Source organism: Myotis davidii, unplaced genomic scaffold, assembly GCF_000327345.1.
Source record: "Myotis davidii unplaced genomic scaffold, ASM32734v1 scaffold169, whole genome shotgun sequence".
Lineage (NCBI taxonomy): Eukaryota > Metazoa > Chordata > Mammalia > Chiroptera > Vespertilionidae > Myotis > Myotis davidii.
In genome coordinates, this window is record NW_006383005.1 from 881,538 (window position 1) to 904,234 (window position 22,697).

Here is a 22,697-nt window from a genome sequence, read left to right on the forward strand (position 1 = left end):
TGACCTCATGAACTCTTTTAGGAGACAATGTGATCACCATACAGTCTAGTAATCATCTGTCACTGTGCAAAGTTGTCACAATATTATTGGCTATATTCCCCTTCACCTTTTTCACCTATCTCCCCAACCCCTCCCCTCTGGCAGCCATCAGTTTCATCTCTATGAATCTGTTTTTGTTTTGTTCGTTTTTGTTTTTTTTAGATTACACATGTAAGTGAATTCATACTGTATCGGTCTCTGACTTACTTAGCACCTAGGTCCATTCATGACCCAAATGGCAAGATTTAATTCTTTATTTTATATTGTGCACCGGGCTCCAAGTATAAATATTTTTTAAATGCCAGATGGAAGAATTTTATGATTTTATTAAACTCAAATACAATGTAACATAAGCTGTCTATTCATTTTCTTCTCTGTGCAGCCCGGCGTTGGGACTGGTGACCCTGGTGGCCAGCTGGGCCGCTCTTTTCACAATGGCTTTGCAGCTGTGAGAGGAAACGTTGGGATCAATCTCCGCAAAGTAAGATTTGCTGGACGTCAGCAGCACTCCAAGCTCCTTGACACTATGGGCCAGGAACGCTCAACAGCCACTGGGCGGCACAGGCTTTGTTTTCTTGTTGCTCCCATACGCAGTGTTGGACATCAAGGTCTGGCCCCTAACTCTCCTGTGCACCCTACTGTGCATGCCTCTGGGTGTCTACCAGTTCCGATTAATTTTGACATATCTGCCCGACGGGTGATAGATGAGCTTCTTGGTCCTTTTTCTGATGATTGATCGTGGGTTTCATGAGGGGTCTGAGGGCTGCCATGAGGCAGAATAGGAAGTGGCTGCCACCTCTGCAGGCAGCTCTGAAGAAGACAGCTCATTCTTTTTTTATTGCTGAGTAATACTCCACTGTGTGTGTATGTGTGTGTGTGTGTGTGTGTGTGTGACGGATAGAGCGCGCGTGCGCCATCTTTATATCCGTTTTGTCCCCTGACAGCCCTGTCAGGTGAGGAGGGTAAGGCGCTCACCCAAGGCCACATAGCATGTATCAGAACCTGACTTAGAAGCCAGGTGTTGTTTAACATCAAAACACATAGTATGTTCCCTCTGCTGCTCTGCTTGTATAATGTTAGGATGTAATAGTATTCTAGATGTTTATTAATTGACTTTTTTTTTTCCACGAAAGTTTTTGAGCAGCAACATTGCCCAGAACTATATACTAAGGGATACAGGGGGATCAAGACAAATCTGTTTCCTACTCTCGTAGAATTCCTATCCTAGCGACCCAAAGTTATCACATAACAGGATTGTACTATACTGTGCTCTGTTACATTGCATCGCTTGTGTGTTTTTTATTTCCATAAACCCCTAAGTGTCCAAATGACTGAACATGTAGTTATTGAGGGCTTACTATGTAGCAGTCACTGGGGATATTTTGTTGAATAGAACTGACAAAATACCTGTCTTGGCAAAGCTAACGTTCCTCCGGTAATTATCACTAAATAATATTAGATGAGATTTCCTCATCTCTGTGAAGATGCCCCTGTAGCTTTTCGTTGTTTATCTTTTATAACTTCTCATTTCTCGTGACCCAGCTCTAATGACACCTTTCCCGATCCTTCCTTCTTCCTTCCTCCAGATAGAAGGAAGTGCTCCATAGCATTGTGTTCATGGTTCCGTTTATTTCAGTGAACATTGAGCCTCTTCAATGGGCTGTATGAGGTGCTGGTGATAGAGAAATATGTAGGATCCAGGCCTGGCCTTAGAGCGGCTCACAGCCTGGGGTTTTGGGGCGGGGGGGGCGTTGTTTGGAGTGGGGACCAGGCAGTTAAGCAGACCATTATAATATACTTAATGGAGCATTGTGCCTCTATTAAGAGGAAGGCCTTAGGCCGAAACCGGTTTGGCTCAGCGGATAGAGCGTCGGCCTGCGGACTGAAAGGTCCCGGGTTCGATTCCGGTCAAGGGCATGTACCTTGGTTGCAGGCACATCCCCAGTAGGAGATGTGCAGGAGGCAGCTGATCGATGTCTCTCTCTCATCGATGTTTCTAACTCTCTATCTCTCTCCCTTCCTCTCTGTAAAAAATCAATAAAATATCTTTAAAAAAAATAATAAAAAAAAAGAGGCAGGCCTTAGATGGTAGCACAGAGAAGGGTCAACCTGAGGAGAAGACATCTGCATGAGCCAGGCAAAGAGGGACAACGTGTGATAGCCAAAGGAATAAGACAAGCAAATGTATGCAGATGAAAAGCATGTGTGTGTGCGTGTGCGTGTGCGTGTGCGTGTGCGTGTGTGTCCATGTAGAGGAGAGGCACTACAATTAGTCTGATATTTGCTCCTTCAGATGAGACCAGAAGTACTAGTAGCTGAAGCTAACTAGGCAGGTAGCCTCTAAATCTGGAACTTGAACTTTATTTTTTCCATCATGCAGATAAAGTTCCTGTTTCTCTTTGGGTTACTTTCTAGACTATGGGACCTGGGGGTTATGTGCCCTTTCTAGGTCATTAGCTGTAAATCCACACCTTCTCACCTAGTGTTCCACCTAGGGAATTGGAATGTCTATGATTAGTTGTATGCAGGTCTATGATTAGTTGTATGCAGGTCTGTACGTCCCCCATGAGCATGAGTCTGGTTCATTCTTTGTGTTATGTGCATAGCAAATATCTTTTCCCAGATTGTATCTTTCAACGTTGTCTTTGCTACTGTTGCTGTGCACAAATTTATCTTGTGTAAATGATCCTATAAACTGATTCTTTCTTTACTGATTTGTGATTTGCACAGCTTATTTAAGCTCTCTAGCCATATCCCATTGTCATACAACTATTCTTCTGTTCCACCTTCCCGTCTGTGTCTCTGTATCTCTACATATGTATCAACCTACTTCTGAGTTTTTTAGTCTATGGTATTTTTCTAGGCCCTAGGTGAGACACTTTTTGGAACATAAGAGTAATAGAAGAATATAATTAAGGAGCAAGGTCAAGAGTTCTGAATGGCAGGCTAAAAAGGAGTGTAATGTCTATTTTACAGGTGAAGAAACACAAAAAAAGGGAAGTCAAGAGACTTTTCCGAAGATCAAAAATCAAGTAAGTACTATGCAGATCAGAAGCAAGGTTCCTATTTTCTTTAAGTTACTTGAGCCTTCTCCAACAGTCATCATCTCTAACATTTCCCAGCCAGTTATTCATTCATTCATTCATTCATTCATTCATCCATCTATCCATCTATCTGGCAGATAGGTGTAGTTGGTCACAAGAGAGATTTCCGAAAAGATAGATTGAGTGAATTACTGTTGATCTTTCTCCATCTACCCATTCATCTTCCCAACACATTTTTAGTGAGTTCTAGGCTCTGTGCTGGGCTTTGGGATTACATAGGTGATAAGGTATCACAGGCTCCATAGCAGGTGGGAAGTTGGTAAGGGCAGCAAACAATTATAATAAAGTAATAAGTACTACACTAGAAGTATGGGTTGTCGTGGGGACACATAGGAGGGGCCTCCAGTTCTTTTGAGGGTGGTCAAGAATCAGGAAATTCAGAGTGCCTTGTGGTGGACCAAAGAAGATACAACATCACTCATTCATTCCACAAATAATTATGGAATTTGTTATGTGCCAGGTGCTGTGTTAGGTGCTGGGGGTAAAGAGATGAATATCGTAGATGCTGTCCTTCCTCTGGAGGAGCTTAGAGGAGGAGCTTAGGGAGCTCAGAAATATGTATAAAAACCCTCGGGTCCAGAGCTCCTGACCTGGCACTGAAGGCCCTTCAGGAGCAGACACCACCCTTCCTGCCTAGCCTTATTGTCCAAGACTTGCAAACACACATCCTCTTCCTGGGTCAGATTGTTTCTTTATTTCACCAGGAATGTCGACCACCATGTCCTCAGTCATGTGGCTTTTCTGTTTAGAATGCTTATCTATCTATCAATAAACTGAATGCATCCCTCAAATCTTACTTATCCCCTTCAAATCCCGTTATTTGCCTATCATCTTGCCAAAAATGATCCTTTTCCCTTTCTATTAAGGTAGGTATTACTACCCACATTTTGCAGGTAAGGAACAGGCTTAGAGGGATAGAGTAACTTTCCCACTCGTGGAGCGAGGAAAATCACAGCCAGTATTCAAACCAGGTCTGCCTGAGTCCAAAGGTGATGCTCTTGCTGGGTTAGGATTGATCTGAACTAAAAAACAAACAAACAAACAAACAAAACCTAAGGCTTTGTCTCCCCCTTCCTTTAACCCCCATTTCTGAAGCAGGGCAGTGGCCTCCAGGCCCTCAGAGATGGGGTATGATACTGTGTGGTGGCCCTGCAGGGCTCACAGGCCGCGCTGGGATGAGAGAGCAATGCTGCGCCTTCTCACCCTTCTACTTCCTCTTTTTCCTTGCCTCGCTCTCAGGGCGATGGCCTCCTCAGGAGTCTACAAGCTGGATGATGGGAAGCCTTACCTGAACAACTGCTTTCCAGCCAAAAATCTGCTTCGGAAACCGGAGGAAGGTCAGGTGACTTCTCCAATTGCTATCTTTGCCTCACAGCCAGCTCCAGCTTTAGAATGTCTCTCATGTCCGTTTCTTTCTCTCCTGCCCCTTGACTTCTGTTCCCTGCCCCACCTATTCCCGTCTCTTCCAGTCCATCGTCCCCAGCAGCCTCCGGGAGCCTCCTAAAGTGCATGTCTTACCATTGAGTTCCCTTCTGTTCAGTGACTTCCCATTGCTGGCTCCTGCACCTGCTGTTTTGTCTTCAGAGTCTAACCTCCCATTATCCTTTTTCCAGCCCCATTCCTTTATTTATGCCCTATTCCATAGTGCTCTCATTTCACGTAGCTTTTTAAAAATATATATATATTATTGATTTTTATACAGAGAGGAAGGGAGAGGGATAGAGAATTAGAAACATCGATGAGAGAGAAACATCAATCAGCTGCCTCCTACACACCCCCTACTGGGGATGTGCCCGCAACCAAGGTACATGCCCTTGACCAGAATCGAACCTGGGACCTTTCAGTCCGCAGACCGACGCTCTATCCACTGAGCCAAACCAGTTAGGGCCACATAGCTTTTTTTTTTTATTTGCCCAGCCCTCATTCCAGTTATCCAAATTCTCCCCATCCACAAAGCCCAGCTCTTCTCCCACTTCTCCCACATGTAGCTCCCCCTGTGCCCACCCTCTCTGGCGAGCCATCTTCCTCTCTCTGTTTCCTGTTTAATGATTAATTGTATTCTGCCAAGCTCCTAAGTAAAATGGCTTAAACTCGACTCTGCTAAGTAGTTTTTCAAACGTTTATCTAGTTATAAACACCTCTGTGGCAGAGACTCCTCACAACACAAGCAGAGCCATGCAGGTGGAACACTGCCAAAGAAGTGTGGCTTCACTGGGTTGGATTTGTTGCTCTGAAAGAGTAGAGCAAGGAGGAGTACCCTTAATTTACTCCACGTGAAGTGACTTGCTGGTCACTCTGTGCACTGCATTTTAGAAGAACCATCTTCTCCTGTCTGTCCTCCCCACTTCTCTAGAGTGATTTCATTTTTCACATAGAGATCTTCTCTGGCTCCTACCTGTTTGAAACCCTCCCATGGAATTCCCAGTATGAAATCGTGGTTTTATACCCATACCCCCTCACACACACAGAGAGAGAGATGGATAGAGAAGTAAATATAGTCAGATGCATCTGCATGTGTTAGTATATGTGTGTATATTTCCTAGTCCACTGAGAGCAGTGATACCTCAGTCATGAAGTGCATACTGGTACCTACATTGTGGTTTCTAAATACTATTCTCCAATAAAAGAAGCCAGGGCTCCTCGGAGAACAAGTTGTTCTAGGGCTGGGACAGGGAAAATACAAATTGAGCCTAGAACATCATGTGGTGCCAGAAAGTAAAGAAGTGGTCAGAAAAGCAATAGGTCATGTCAAAAGGATGTAAGAGCCAACTTAAAGGAGTTTCCAATAGCCAAAGCTGGGACATTCTGAGCAACAAAATAGATAAAGGTAGATTTGGGTTATAAACCATTGAATAAATATCCATCAGTCCATAATTTTATATATATACTAGAGGCCTGGTGCACAAAATTTGTGCATGGCGGGGGGCTAGTGTCCCTCAGCCTGGCCTGCGCCCTCTCGCAGTCCGGGAGCCCTTGGAGATGTCCAAATGCTGTGGAGGCAAGAGAGGCTTCCGCCACTTCTGCTGAGCAGTGCTCCCTCTGTGGGAGCGAACTGACTCCCAGGGGGCAGCTCCTGCATTGAGCATCTGCTCCCTGGTGGTCAGTGCGCATCATAGCGGCCTGTCGTTCTTCTGTCAGGCTGAAACTGGCTTTGCGACATCCCCCAAGGGGTCCCGGATTGCAAGAGGGTGCAGGCCAGGCCAAGGGACCCTACCAGTACACGATGGGGGCCGGTGAGGGATGTGGGAGGTTGGCCAGCCAGGGAGGGATCATGGAGAGCATATATGGCCCATCTTGCTCAGTCCCAATTGGCCAGACCCCAGTAGCAAGCTAACCTACTGGTCAGAGCATCTGCCCTCTGGTGGTCATTGCACATCATAGAGACTGGTGGACTGCCTGTTCCCTGGTGGTCAGTGCACGGCATAGCAAGTGGTTGAGCGGCCTTAGCATATCATTAGCATATTATGCTTTGATTGGTTGAATGGCTGACCGGACACTTAGCATATTAGGCATTTATTATATAGGATGTACATACTAGTATACACATATATATGTATGTATACATACATACATACACATATCATACATATATATATTCTTATATAATAAAAGCCTAATATGCTAAGTGTTCAACTGTTCATTTGACTGTTCAACCAGTCACTGTGACGCACACTGACCACCAGGGGGGTAGATGCTCCCACCAGTAGGTTAGCTTGCTGCTGGGTCCAGTCTATCGGGACTAGGCGAAATAGGCTGGACACGCCCTGGAGCCTTCCTGTGGTCCTTCCCTGGCCCCAATTGTACACTGGTGGGGTCCCTCGGCCTGGCCTGCACTGGGCCTCTGGTGGTCAGTGCACATCATAGCGATGTTCATTATAGGCATACACACATATATACACATTACATTTTTAAAGGAATAGACTTATAAAATGATGGACTGGCAAGTCTGAAATCTATAGGGCAGGCAGGCTGAAAACTTCAGGAAGAGCTGATGCTGCAGTCTTAAAGCAAAATTTTTCCTCTGAGAAACCTCAGCTTTTGCTTTTAAGTTCTTTCAGCTGATTGGCTGAGACCCATGCACATTATCAAGGCTGGTCTCCTTTACTTAAAGTCAACTGATTGTAGATGGTAGCCACATCTACAAAATACCCTCACAGCAATACCTAGATTAGTGTTTGACTGAATAACTTCTTACTATACCCTAGCCAAGTTGAAAGATAAAATTAACCATCACAGATGCTAGAATTAGGGGGTCAAAAAATTTGATGAGAAACAGATATTTGCATAGTCTCAAGCTATCTTTATTAATTGCAAAGAGAAAAATAGTAACTTTTCAGTAGAGAAACTATGCTGACACCACCTTATCCAAGTGATCAATATTAACATCACCAGTCATAAGACATATTAACATCATGTACTCCCTCTTCTGATGTGCTGACAAGGGCACAGCATCACTTCGGTGGTAGTTTTGTCGAAGTGCAAAAGCCTTAGTCTAATTATGGGAACGCATCAAACAAATTCAAACTGAGGGACATGTCACAAAATAATTGACTGGTATTCTTCAGAAGGGTCAAAATCTCTCAAGGAAAAAGAAAGACGGAAGAACTGTCACAAAATTGGGGAAAACTAAGGAGACATAACAACTAAATGAAATATGAGATTCTAGATTGAATCCTGGAACAGAAAGAGGACATCAGTGAGAAAACTGGCGAAATTCAAAGAAGGGTTATTAAGATTAGCTACTAATATTATACCAGTGTTAATTTCTTGGTTTCAATCATTGTATTATGACTCAATATGACGTTAGCGAAACTGGATGAAAGCTGTACAGGAACTCTGTACTATTTTTACAACTTTCTGGGAGTCTAAAATTATCTCAAAATGAAAAATGATGAGGGGGGAAAAATCCTTCCCATAGATACTATTTCTTCCCTAAGCTTACCCCATTAAAACCCAAGCTCTTTTTCTAGTTCTCAAGATCCTTTCTGATCTGACTCTGCTCACCTCCCAGCCTCATCTTTCTTCCCTCATGTTTATCTCCTGACACACCCTGGGCCTTCCTTCCTAGCTGTGTTGGGCGTTTTGGCATCAACTCAGACTGGAGTCTCCAGGAGTCAGGGCTACTGGGATAAAGGACAAAGGTCCATGCCTCAGTGGGGACAGCTGTGGGAAATGGAGTGCTTGAACTTTCAGGCCCAGAATAGGAATGGGAACTGGCTTACACCAGCCATGGGCCAGGAGCTGCATCCAAGAGGCAGGATTGGCAGCATTGAGCTAGGGCAGTGGTCGGCAAACTGCGGCTCGTGAGCCACATGCAGCTCTTTGGCCCCTTGAGTGTGGCTCGCCGCATGTGGCTCGCGAGCCGCAGTTTGCCGGCCAGTGAGCTAGGGCAACCCCCCGGGTAGGGAGCCGGTGGTCAAAGGCATCAAGCTGGTTCCTGTAGCTCCATGCTGTTCTTCTGTGTGGTCCCAATCATTTTTTAAAAAAATATTTTTATTGATTTCAGAGAGAAAAGAAGAGGGAGAGAGAGATAGAAACATCAATGATGAGAGAGAATCATCGATTGGTTGCCTCCTGCAAGCCCCCCACTGGGGATCAAGCCCACAACCTGAACATGTGCCCTTGACTGAAATGGAACCTGGGACCTTTCAGTTTGCAGGCCAACGCTCTATCCACTAAGCCAAACCGACTAGGTCTGGTCCCAATTTTTTATACCTCTGGGTACTTGTGCTCCTCCCTTTGCCCAGACTGCCTGGTTTTTTTCATCTCCACCCAGTCAGCTTTCAACTTACTAGATGTAGCTTGGGCTGATAGCTCCCATCTTTGGGCTTCCGTAACTATGGATGGATGGATGGATGGATGGATAGATAGATAGATAGATAGATAGATAGATAGATAGATATAGATAATTAGTTACTTTGAGTCAGGGCCTCTATCTTATTCATCTCCATAGCCCCAGCTCCCAGCACAAAGTAGATGCTCAGGAAAAGTCTGAATGGATGATTATGGGTGGGGGCTGTGGCTCCTGGTTCATTCAGCAACACTCACAGTGTGGTAAGCTTGTTGCAGGCCTTGGGAATATTGACATGAATAAGTAAAGTCTATACTCTGTGGAACTACCTCTCTAGAGAGCAAGAAAGACAATAAATAAGTGAACAAATAAAATAATTACAGATTGCCATGAATGTCTTGCAGTAAAAAAAAAATTGCTGCTGGAGAGAATAGATTCTAGAATGTTGTCATGATTTTTTTTTAAATCCTCACCCAAAGATATTTTTTTCATTAATCTTTAGGAAGGAAGGCACGGTAGGTGGGGGAAAGAGAGAGAGAGAGAAAAACATCAATCTGAGAGAGACATGTCTGTTGGTTGCCTCTTGCATGTGCCCCAGCCACACCCTTGACTGGGAATTGAACCCACCACTCTTTGGTCCATGGGCCGACGCTCCAACCACTGAGTAAATGGGCCGGGGCATGATTTTTAGGTGAGTTTACTAGTAAACCTCACCTCCTTCTCCTCCTTCTCCTCCTCCACCTCCTCCTCCTCCTTCTCTTCCTTCTCACATTTTATTCATTTTATGTTCTTCTTTTTTTTTTTTAACATCAATTTTCTAGTTCTTTCTGTGGTGAACTTGTGTTATTGGTGTGTGTGTGTGTGTGTGTGTGTGTGTGTTTTAATGACAGCTGTTCTATCATTTTCTTATCCTGAGCCTCTGAAGCATTTCCCTCTACAATGATGGGGTCCTGGGTAACGTCTGGGAAGATGGAGCCCGTTAAACGATGCCACACATTGAGCTTTACCCAAGAGACGACAAATGGGCCAGTAACTAGCCGGCATAGGAAAGAATGACCTGCTCTGCTGAGGGGAGCCCGTAAGGGTTTTACAGAACAGGAAATACTTGAACTGGGGTCTTGAAGAACAATTAGAGTTTAAAGGCAAACGCGGAGGAAGGAATTAGGCAAACCATTTCATCTCTTTGAGTCTCCACCTTTTCATCTGTGAAATGGGGCAGTGCCATATCTTCACTGGGTTTGGGGGCCAATTCATTGAGATAATTATGTAGACATCTTCTCCCTAACCCCCATCGCCAGTAGCAGTACGGTATCTGGTGCATATTAGGTACTGAGAAGCCTTTTTGGTTTTAGTATTTTAGATAAATAACCTGTAAGAACACCAGCTGTGGCTTTGAAAGAGTTTGCTCCTCACTGTTCTGATCTTCTCAACAGGCCGAGGACATTGGTTAGTGGCTCGAAAAAACCTCAAGAAGAAGCCCAAGGGAAGTGCGGTTGAGGCACCACCTGAAGGTCAGAAAAGCCAGAAGGTTCCTTTTGAGACCAAAGGGAAGAAAAAGTCTCAAAGGAAAAACCAAGCAGACATTCCTGAACACGTGCTGGACCAGGATTTTCTGGTGAGAGTAACTGCATCCTGGAATGGCTGGCAATATCAGCTGGTGGCTGTCCTGGCTGCTCCGCTCTACACCTACCCCAGTCCACCCCAGACTTTTAGAGGGGCAAATTAAGTACAGCCGGGATGATGAAGGGACCCGAAGCTTTATGTGTAAAGCTTTCTTTACACCTTGTGAGATTTATTCCTGTTTTGTTGTTTTGTTGTTGCCATTGTGCAGATGGGAAATCCGAGGCCCTGAGGGCTAATTTGCCTTGGCCAAGGTAAAGTATGGCTAGTAATTAGAACTCAGGTCTGCTCAGGATCAGAACTACTCAGGGTTAGAACTCTGGTTCATGACTCTGAAACCTGTGCCTGCACATTCTATCAGGTAAAAATTCTTAATTGAGTTGGGGAGGCAAATGAGTAAATCATGGGGAACAGTAAATTGAAAATCCCATTCCAGTACCTAGTAGGGTGTAGCGATTCCTGCTCTGCTCTGGGGAGATCTCTCTAGGAGCAGGGGGGCTTGGGGAGCTCTATCTACACTTCTCAACCTCTGTCCTATGGGTGTAGTGTCTGGCTGACAACCAGATGTCACCCAGTGCCTGGGGCAGGCTTTCCAAAGAGGGCTGGTTCGCTGTGTTGCAGACCAGCAGGTGATGTCACATCTGCTCTGTGCAATGCCTCAGTGCTAGAGAGGGAACTCTGAGAACTGGACTGTGCTCAATATTAAAGCACAATCCAGTGCTCAGAGCTCCCTACGAAGAACTCTCTGGCAGCCTGCTTTGTTCCAGGCTCTCTTGTGAATCTCAAGAGATGGGTTTCTGCACAGGTCAGCTGTTGAAAGAGAGCTTTGAGGGGATAGGTAGTTGAATCTCACCTCAAGTGGTGAGGTGTACGCTTTCCACAGAGTCCTATGGAATTTCTTTCATGGTTTTGTTCACTTCTCATTGAGGGTGGGAAGGACTGAAACAGCAGTACTGAGGAAGGGCAGGAACACTTCTCATGGTGGTCTTTTCCCTTGTTTCCAGCAACATGTAAGGTCCACATTAATCGAGATGGCTTCTTGTCCATGTTGCCACTCTGGATAGCATCTAGTGGCTGCCTCCCTAGCCTTCTCTGGTTTTTCTTCCTCTCCAAAGCACCTTGCTTTTTCCTGTCTTGATAGCGTTCACAGCCCCTGCCACCCACTTTCATGGGACCAACTCCTACTTAGCTCTTAGGTCTCAGTTGAACTGTTACTTCCTTCAGTAAATATGGCCTCACTTCCACCTCCTATAATTGTTTCCCTTAGCATCTTGAATTTCTCATTAAAAAATATTTATCACATAAAAACTTTCTTGCTATTTGGCTTCCATGCACTTGAAAGTTGCTTGAAGACATGGAATATTTCTGTTTTTCCTTTATTATCTTCCCAGTGCCTAGTTCCATGTCTAAACATAAAAGACATCATAAATAAATGATTAACAGAAAAAAGGAATAATGCTCAGTTAAACAGAAATAGAAGCTCCAAAGTTGAACTTTTCTTCCAACCTTTTAGTGTTGAGGGGCAACATATGGTAGTCAAAAAAAAGCACAAAGTTTAGTGATGACAGATTTGGGTTTAAATCATAGATTTCTCACTAGCTCTTAGTCTTATTTTTCTCATTTTAAAAGGGGTATAATAATAGTTAAGATTAGAAGAAAGTGTATTGATATATTTAGCATAATGCATGGCCCAACATAGTGATTAATAAATATTCAGTGAATGAATGGATGGATGGATGAATGAATGAATGAATGAACGAACAAATGAATAAATTATGACAAATGTATAATATTGGTAAAGCCCCAGAAATACAGATTTTTTTTAGAACTAGGTAGAGAAAATAAGGCCAAAAAGACAGAGAAGGAACAGAGAGGAAGGAATCCTCCTAAGAACCCCATAAAGTTCATGTTACTCTCCCCATCTTACAGATGGGAACCTGAGAGGTGGAAAAGCTGAGATGGCAGCTTCGTTCCGAACAACTTCAAAGCCCATGCTCTTCCCACTGTCCCAGGCTGCCTTCCTCAGCAGGAGGTCATTTGTTGCCCTGGCCAATTAGATAAACTTTGTTGGGACCTTAAGAGTTGACTCTCTGCACTGTGTTCCAGCTGACGCACCACTGTGTGAGGAGCCCGTCAGAACTGTGCACCATTAACGTGAGCGGCCTAAAGTTCTCTAAGGTGAGATGTAATTGGGGTGGGCCACTCCTGAGGTGGCTCCCGGCTATTTGCCCATTGGACCTCCTGAGTCCCTGGGGCATGGGGATCTGGTCACAAGGGAAGGGGAGGATCAGACAAGGACTCGTGGGTGGAAACAACATTAAGACACAATCTTTGGTTCTAAATTTGGTCTTATCATGTCCCATGTGAGGTGAATGAAAGGAAATAGGCTTGTAGAAGTGTGTTTGAATTGGCCGTAGAATTTTGTTGGGGCATGATTCATTGTGTGACAGCGTTCCCATCAAAAGAGCCTACAGGAGAAGTTTCTGTCAGGTTTCAGTGCCAGAAGTGGTAATGTTTCTCTCAAGATGCTGGTTTGTTCTTAACTTACAGATACTGTGACTCACATAATGAATCCTGTTTCTTTCTTTGCATTGGCTAATAGGTATCTCAGAGCCAAATGTGTGGCCTACCATTAGCCAATGTATATACAGGATATTATGGCATGCATTTCTGTTTGTAGGTCTTCCATGGCACACAAAGGGAGATTGCTTATATAATACCATTCAGCAATTAAAGTGAATGAGCTAGGACTACATGTAGCAACACAAGTAAATCTCAAAAACATAGTATTGAGCAAGAAAGGCAGGTTACAGAATATCTACAGTAAGATTGCATTCAATATAGTTTTAAAAACAGGTAAATAATACTATATATAGTTTATGGATACATATGTAATTTGTAATACAAGTATGGGAATGATAATCACCAATTTAGGATAGCTGTCATTTGTGGGGGGCGGGGAGAAGAATGTGGTCAGGAGGGATAAGAAGGGAGGGGCAGCTCTGAAATGTTTTTCTTTAAAGAAATTTGAAGCAAAGACAGCAAAATATTCAGATTTATTAAAGCTGGATAGTGGTTACAGGGGTCTTCAGAGTATCACTCACTGTACTTTTCTGAACATTCTTTTGAAATGCCTTTCTGCAGGCTAAGGAAAAGGACTTCAAGAATTTTAATTCCGTGATTTATATCAATGCCTCAGAAAACTTGCTACCTCTAGGTGAGCTTTTTCTGCCTGAAAACTGTCTTCTGCCTCTTGGCCGGCACAGCCAGTCACTCAAGTTAGAACCTGCCTGTCAGTCCATCTGTGACTGGCCGCTCATCTGTTTTTTGTAGTACAGTAAGCTGGGCGCTGGAGAACGCACAGATCTGGATTGTAACCCAGAATAGGCACTACCACTGAGAACATTTTTCTGTGAGCCGTTGCTTCTCTATGTGTAAATGGAGATAATTTGCTTCCTTTTTCCTCTCCGAGACAAGATGCCTGGTAGGCTCAGATGAGATGGGTATATAAAGATGTTTTTGAGCCAGTAAGAGCTCCTATTGGAGCATAAAGCCTTCTTATTTATTTAGCCAATCCACAGCGACCCCTGCTGGATGTCAGGACTGTGTGAATGCTTGGCTTCTAGAAATGAATGCAGCCAAGTTCTATTTTGCTGAGTCTTAGTTTAGTAGAGATGGCTCAGACACAGTTATAGCAGAATACAGTAAATGCAGTGATAGAGGGAATCACAAAAGGCTATGCGAGAATATAAGCAAGACATCAAAGGCCAGAGTGTCTGGAGATACTTCTGAGAAGAGGAGCACCTAACTAAGAGCTAAAAAAAAATGAATAGAAGAGACTCAGGAGTTAGAAGGTAAGGTTGACTGAGCAGATGTGGATGGCAATACCTGATCAGGGTCCCTGAGGGAGCTTTGTATGTCTGCAAGGGATGCAGGTAGTAGAGAATAGAAACTAGAAAGCTTGGTAGGGAGGAGATTATCAAGGGCCCTGAGTGGCTTGGACTTAATCCTGCAGGCAGGGAGAGCCTTGAACAGCTTTTAAACAGAGAGGCTCAGTGGTGGTTCGAGGAGGGCGGATTATAAGAGAAGAAGAAGGTGGAGATCAGGAAACCTGGGAGGTGGTTTTATTTTTCCAAGGGAGGGGAGGGGAGACCTGAATCAGGGCCATGGCATTAAGGATAATAGGAGTTAAGATAAGATTCAGAAAGAGGCAGAGATAACAGGACTTGGTAACTAGTGGGCATCTGGAGAGAGGGAGGATCAAGAGGATTCACTGAGACAGAGGGCACTAGAGGAGAGGCAGGTTCGGGAAGAAATAGGATGAGTTCCGTCTGAATGCGTTGTTTAAGGAGTGTTTTTGAAGAAGCATTTGATGAAGTCCCTGCCCTTGAGGAGACAGTGTAGTCTGTCAGGAACATGGGCTTGAATACAAATGCCAACAGGCATGTGAAAAGATGCTCAACCTCACTAATAATTAAAACAGCATCAACATACTATTTTCTACTTATCAAATGCTGACAAAAAATTGAGGGCTGATGGCAGTTGGACCACATCAGTAGGGAAATGGAGACCGTACTCTCGACTTCAACAGACAGAAGTGTAATAAATTGGTGCAACATCTTCGGAAGGCAATTTGACAGTTTTTCTTAAAACAGTCATTGCCTTTCATCTAGTTGCTCCACTTCCCGGAATTTATTCTACAGAAGCACACTTGTACAGGATGTTCATTGGAAATATCCTGAAATACCTACTTTTTAAAATTTAGGCCTTACTGAACATTCTGACTTAAAAGACCACCAAAGGCCACACTTGACACCGGGTTCACTTAGAAGGAGCTAAGTAATTCCACACAGCCACACACATCACCAGTTCCTCTTCAGTGAAGGCCTCATAGCATTCCGTGTAGCAGTCCATGTAACCATCTGTGAGTTATCTGTGGCCACCAGGTCAGGTCCAAGACAATGAAACTCTCAGTGGGTGGATGTGGGAGCCATTCTGGCTTAAAAACGTCATTTCCCACTGGAACAAATAGCCACTGTAATACTCCGTGGACATAGCTCCTAGAGTTTCTGCAAAGGACATGTCCAAGTATAGGAGTCACCACACACAGGGAAGCCCAAAGTTTAGTGTCGCCACCAGGTATTTATTGCCCATTTGTAGTTTCCCTTAGTCCAGATGTGATTTTTGTCACAGCGATATTGCTCAGTAACATGGCTATCATACCATTTGTTCCAGGTTACAGGGGCACAGACTAGAAAGTTAACCCAAGGTCCAGTTGTCATGCAGAAGGGGAAGTGTTTTTACCCTTTATCCAGGTAGCCTAAAAGCTGTCAATAGGGGAATGGTTAAATAAACTAGGGCATGTCTATATTGTAGAACATAATTTAGACATTATGCAGATCTATAGTTTTGACATGGAGTAATCCTTAAGTCATATTGTTAAGGGGGGAAACAGCAAGTCATAGTACAGTGTGAATGGTATAATTGCATTTCTGTAAAAAAGAAGTGTGTGTGTGTTTCAGTAGACACATGAGAAAAAGTCTGGAATATATACATGAAACTTTCAATAGTTATCTCGGTATTGAGATTAAAGGAAACTGTTATTTCCTGTGTTTTTTACTTTTTTGGTGGACATGTTTTACTTGTATGATCAGAAATTATTATTTTCATTTTATATGTTATTATAATGTTTAAAATGGGCTTTGGAGTTAGGCAGTCTTAGAGTCAACTTTTGACCCGTCACTTACCAGAAATTCTATTTTAGCAAATCACTTAGCCTAGCTGAGCCTCTCATTCTGCAGCTAGTTTTCAGGATTGTTAGAGACTTAGAGGTCATGCATGCAAAGCACCGTACCCAGAGCCTGGCCCAACCCCTGGGGAACCCAGTAAACGACCACTATTAATATCATTATCTTAAGTCCTTCACCAGCTGAAGATTCTCTTTCTCCTCCACCCCTTATAGAGGCATTTCACACGTTTCCAGCCTTAAGGGAACTGGAGCTGGCGTTTAACAGAGTCAAAACAATCCACGTGAAACATGGAGACTTTAAGTTCTTGGAAGTAAGTTGGAGGTAGGGAGTTTTTGGTGCCCACCTGTCTCCCTGTAAGGAATGGGTGTAGCGGTCTCTCTTGCCTGCTTACAACTATTGGGACGGGGCTTTCTGGGCCTTGAAAGTCAGACCCCTGCTTCAGGGCAGTCCTCTGGGGAGGGTAGTGGGGTTGATGGTAGTGATGGGAGTAATGGGATTGGTGGTGGTGGTGGCGGCAGCAGTAGCAAATAGATGAGAATATATTATTCCTATGGCCATGGTGCAGGGCCCTGGAAAATAATTGCCAAAGGTCAGATCCAAAGGGGTCTGCAGAAAAGTGAGTTTAAACAGAGTATTAAAGGAAGGAGAGCTTGAGGGGGGTCCTGGATCCAGTGGGGGTTAAGTGCTAGGTACAGCAGATTGGACTAGCTGAACTAGAGGCAAGTGGACGATACCACAGACCACCCTGGTGTGAGTGAGCCAGATTGGTTCCATCTGGCTTAGATAAGGCTGGCTATAGGCCTAGTCCACATGAAGCAAAATAGGACTTTTATCAGTTCTATAGCAGGCTCTTTACACTTGAACATCCACAGCTGTTCTCTAAACTCCAGATTCAAAAATACAGAAAAATTAGCTTGCATTCTTGGCTTTCTCCTAAATTAAATTTCCTGTAGTCATGCATTTTCTATGCGTGTTCTTGTACTTCAAGTTGATCATCTCTTCAACTTCATGAAAACTTTAGTGCCACTTTTCACAAAGAAACAGAGCTTTTGTCACTGCCTGAGACTCAGTGTATACTTGGAGAGCTGGAGCGAGGTGCGGGGCTGGGCATCTGGCCAGGCTCCCTTGCTGAATAGTGGACTCTTCCCTGGATGCTAGCCTCATAGCAGAAGTGTTTCCGATTCACACCTCAGCAAAATGTCTGTATGTCATGAGCCTTGGGGTTGACCCCAAATACTTGGTAACTTAAATTATTTAATCTGCAAACATCAGTGGTTAGCCTTTCTTCACAAAAGCCCCCACCTAATCTGGGGAAGGGGTGGGGTGGCAGCAAGAAAAGACCTTCCACAGAGTGAATATTTAAGAAGTTGATGTCCTTTATATGTCAAAGTTTTGACTGTTTGGGATGGCAGTCCCCCTAAAATGAATTATATACAGTTATATCCTTGCATTCTTAAAGCATGCCATACTGACTGTACTGGTACTGCCTCTCTGTGTTTTCAAGTTATATTAAGGATAACAGGGATTTCTATGATTGAGAGCAGGAGTGGTCCTCAGACTTGTCCTAAAAGTCCAATAAAACAGAGAAAGCAAGTTTACAACAACTGATGCAATTGTGTGTGCTGTGTGAAAAACATCTTACACTAGATTTTAGTATAGATCGTGGGAAACAGGTTCCAGGTGCTCCAGAGATACAGGGAACCATTACCCTGACCTACAGACCCGTGAGCGTCTTATGAACTTCTATTTATTCATTATTTTACTTCTAAAAAGGTAGTTACTGAGCTCCTTCAAGTCATGCATGGTGCCAGGCATCTTCGTTTCCTTACACCTACTATTTTAAACCCCTATTTCAAGTGCCAATGGGCCATGGGGAGGGGACATGACTATGGGCTCTGACCCCACAGCTGCCTAGCTTGGCTCTACGGGTTGATCATGACTGACTTCTCAGAGGCTCTACTTTATAATTTGACTAGAGGTCCGATGCACAAAAATTCATGCAAGAGTAAACCTTTCTTCCCTCATCTGCCGGCTGCTCTCCAGCGCTCGGGACCCAGGCTTTCCTCCTTTGGCCGCCGGCAGGCACCTGGGACCCTGGCTGGCTTCCTCCAGGCCCCGGCTTCTTCAGGAAGGACATCCCGAAAGACGTCCGGAAGACATCTGGTCTAATTAGCATATTACCCTTTTATTATTATAGATAGCTTCTGATGGATTGTATTTATCCAGCAGACCCAACCTTACCCAAGGGAATTTATTTGCATAATAGAGCAGACCAAAGTCATGATGCAGAGTATACATGAAAAGACCAAATCTCTTGGCCAGTCATTTAATTTCATCTCTCTTGGAATTGCAAGGGCTCTCTAAGAAAAAGAATAAACCTGTCAAATGTCCTGAGTTTACAGCTCACAGTAATGAATATTTTGATGTGTGATAAAATGTGATATGACTCAGAAGATACAGTAGCCAGGTTAGGAATCTTGTTTGCCAGAAAGGCTGCCACCCAGAGTAAAATTCTTCAGGTCAATTTAGAAAAAATTAATTTTGTCATAATTTGATTCTCTGCAACCAGATCTGAAAAAGGGTCAGCTGGAGCCCTGCCCTGAGAGTCAGGAGAACTTGTTTCTAGTCTTGGTCCTGCCACTACTTTGGCATACCTCCTCGGCCAAATAATCTGGGACTTAGGTTTCCTCCTCTGTAACTTCTGGGCCAGCTATGAAATTCTGACCTGCGATTCTAAGACTATTCATGTCTTAGAGCCGCCCTTAATTCTGTGGAAAGCAAATTCGGACCCAACATTAAATGGCTAAAGCAGCTAGGACAAGGGTCAGCAAACTTTTTCTGTAAGAAGCCAGACAGTAAATATTTTAGGCTTTGTGGTCCATATGGTCATACTTAGTCAACTCTGCTGTTGTAGAAGGAAGAAACCATAGATAACACAAAAACAAAAGAGGAGGGCTGTGTTCCACTACAGCTTTATGAGGCTGAAATTTGAATTTCACATAATTTTCACACAATGCTGTTATTCTTTTGATTTTTTCCCAACCATTTAAAAATATAGTGACAGGAGAAGATTTGACTTTGGGTAATGGGCACATGGTGCAATATATAATATGCAATGTTACAATATCTTGTAACATAGAAACCCATGCCTAAAACCTATATGATCATGTTGACCAATGTCACCCCAATAAATGTAATTGAAAAATATAAAATAAAAATATAAAAATCATTCTTTTTTAAAATTTTTTAATGTTTTTATTTATTTTATTTTATTTTTTTGGTTTATTTTTTTATTGCTTAAAGTATTAAAAAGAGTATTACATATGTCTCCTTTTTTTCCCCCCACCCTTGACAATCTCCTGGCCTCCCCTACCCTATAAAAATCATTCTTACCTCACAGGCCAAGCAAAACAGTCAGCAGGTTGGATTTGGCTCACAGGCCTTAGTGTGCCAACTCCTGAGCTGGAACACTGGTGAAACAGCCCAGGATGGTTGGAATGGAGGGTGAGAAATGGTAGAGTGTGGATAGATGAGCCTGGAGAGGTAACAGGAGAGAAACTGTGGAGAACCTTGGAAGTCTTGCTAAGGAGTTTGAACCTTCTCCTCTGGATACCAGGGATCCACTGAGGGCGTTGGGACAGGAGGAATCGGATCAGAACTGCAGTGTAGAAAAACACTGTGGCTACTGTATGAAAAATGGGTCAGAGGGAATAAGTTTGAGAGATATTAAGGAGGTAGAATCCATGGTCTGTTGACTACCCACTTATGGATATGAGGGAAGAATTTTCCCCGCCTTTACCTGTGCTTATCCGAGCTAGCTTTGCAGGTCTTCCTCCTCGAAGGCTTGCTTCTCTGCCAAGTAGGGTCGCCCCTTTGTGTGAATTCTCACACCTTGGAATTTGCTGCTGAATGCATAAGCTTGGCTCTCCTTAGGTGCTTGGCACCTTTTATGGCCTGCCTAGTCTTAGCAAGCTCTCTCTTAATAACACGGACTCTTATGATAGCCAGACAGTTTATAGCTATCGGAACAAGCAAGGCTGTCTCCTGCCTCCTGGCTCCTATACGTGCCACTTGCTGCACTGCATGTTTGTTTGTTTTTTGCTTTTAACAATTTGGTGAATACCGACTAGTCTTTGGGGACAACTTAGGTGTCACCTGCTCTGTGAAGCTTATCTGGACTCCTGGTAGAGCTGACCATTCCTTCCTTTATGCTTCAGACATCTATCCCAGCAGCATTGCTACTTGATACACATATATGTATCTAGCTGCCTGCTAGGTAGTGAACTTGCAGAGGGCAGGAACTGCTCCAAAGTAAACCCTCAGTATAGGGGCCTTGAATGAAGGGACGGTGATGATGATGACAGTCAACATCAACTAAGCATTTCCTGTGTATTAGACTCCATGGTAAAGGCTTTACCTATATAATTCCTCATAAGAGTCCATTAGTATTTCCACTTCGTAGGGAAGGAAACTCAGGTTAGGTAATTTGCCCAAGATCACACAGTTAGCCAGGATTTAAACCCAGGTCAACAGAGTCCATCAATTAGTTACTAAATGGAGTCAGACCAAACCCAGTCCTCCTCTGGCAGTGACCTGCAGTCAGTTGTATGTGTCTGACAGACTATGTAATCCTTAAGCCACCAACCAAAGACCTTGCTCCTGCACCAACTGGATAAGATGCTGAAACTGGCCCCATTCGACAGGCTCCAAAGGGTGTGTGAAGGTGGAGCGGAAGGGAAGGGAGAAAGCAGACTCCTACATAAGAGCTAAAGTGAGTGTTTAGAGAGGCTCAGAAAAGAGAAAACAAAGACTGAACTGACAGCATTTATACCAACTGCCTTTGTCTTGTTGAGAGAAACTCAGTTTCCTGACTGGCCTCCTGACCCTAGTCAAGTATCTCATTAATCTGGTGGACAATTAAAAGGTGGTTAATGATGGGGCGACAGGTGGGGTCATTATCTTTATAAGCCAACTGGATAAGCCAGTTCATTTCAGCTGATTTTTTATGTGCACCTACTTAGTTCCAGGTCCTGAGCTAGGTTACAAGGATACAGAGATACTGTGGCATGGCCCTTGACCTCGCAGAGTTTATGGTCTAGTCCACTGCTGTGTGCCAGGACTCTGCTAGGCACATCCATGTACCAACATCCTTATTCCTCAGACATATATCCAGCTATGGCAGATACCCAGCCTACTGTGAGAAAGATGCCCCAGAGCAGTCTAGATAAAGCACTCAAAGTCAGAGGAGAGCGAGAGAGATTCCATCTAGCCAGAGAGTTAGGAAAGGTTTTATAGGAGGCAGCTCTGACCTGGTCTCTGGGGCTTAGATTGAGATACATGGAGAAAGGGCGTTCCTGGTTGAGTGATAAAGCGAAAGCGAAGACCTTAGGTAAAGCGAGGCAAGGAATGGTAGGGGGTCACTTTGGCCAGCACCAAAGGATAAATAAAGGTTTGCAGTGGGAGCTTAGGCTGACAAAGAGGTTGGGAACTGACTCTGATAGACCTTAAATATGAATCCAGAGACTCTGCTAGGATTGTTTTAGCCCATGGGTGATACCCCTCCCCCAGAATTTAAAAATAAAAAGTAGCTAGCTCCCACCTCATGTATGAAAATTAATTGTCCTGCATAGTACTTAGGTTCCCCCTTCTTTTGTCTTTGCACCGTAGTTCCTGGACCTTTCCTTCAACAGCCTGAATCCAGAGGCCATCTGTGAGCTCGGGATTCTGCCACGCCTCCGTGTCCTGCTCCTCACAGGCAACGGGCTCACCTTTCTGCCAATGAATTTGGCTGTCACAGAGCAGTAAGTTCTACAGCCGAGACTCCATCTATGTGTTTCTTCGTGAACCTTCATCTGAGTACAAGTAACCCAGGAAATAGTCCAAAGCAGTTCGGAAGCCTTATAAAGACAGGCTTCCAGGGAAGGCAACCATGGGAGCAGGACCCCAAAGGATAGGGAGGCTTCGATGGGCGTCCCCTCTCCTCTGTGTTATTAGGAGAGACACAGGTGTCTGGCAAGTTGCTCTACTTGCTTCTGATTGGTCACTGGTAAATTGTGGATATTGCTCTTGCCAGACTATTCTTCATGAACCCTCTAAATGACTTTTGCATATTCCCATCCCGCACATTTGCTGAGGCCATGCCTTTTGGCCAGAATGTACTGGTTCTTCCTCTCATCATCATCATCATCATAATAATAATAATACACATGTAGTACTTAACACATATTAACTCATTTAATCCTCACACCTATGAGTAGGTGTCCTATTATCACCCCCATTTTATAGACAAGGAAATTGAAGCATAGCTAGGATAAATAACTCCGCTAGAGTTACAAAGCCAGTAAGTGGCAGAGCCAGGTCCATCTGACTCCAGAGACCACACTTAAGACCATT

At 44.0% G+C, this 22,697-nt stretch overlaps 1 protein-coding gene across 1 annotated transcript in view; it reads left to right on the top strand.

The window, feature by feature from the left end:
- The first annotated feature begins 432 nt into the window (after positions 1–432).
- The window catches only part of XRRA1 (X-ray radiation resistance associated 1), a 53,574-nt gene continuing 31,309 nt past the window's right edge, over positions 433–22,697 (top strand). Inside the window, exons 1-8 of the mRNA XM_006777923.2 lie at positions 433–520; positions 3,016–3,071; positions 4,383–4,480; positions 10,368–10,549; positions 12,661–12,732; positions 13,699–13,771; positions 16,517–16,614; positions 21,972–22,105. Of these exons, the coding sequence (XP_006777986.1) occupies positions 4,387–4,480; positions 10,368–10,549; positions 12,661–12,732; positions 13,699–13,771; positions 16,517–16,614; positions 21,972–22,105 (653 nt within the window). The 5' untranslated portion in view covers positions 433–520; positions 3,016–3,071; positions 4,383–4,386. The remainder of the gene's footprint in view (positions 521–3,015; positions 3,072–4,382; positions 4,481–10,367; positions 10,550–12,660; positions 12,733–13,698; positions 13,772–16,516; positions 16,615–21,971; positions 22,106–22,697) is intronic.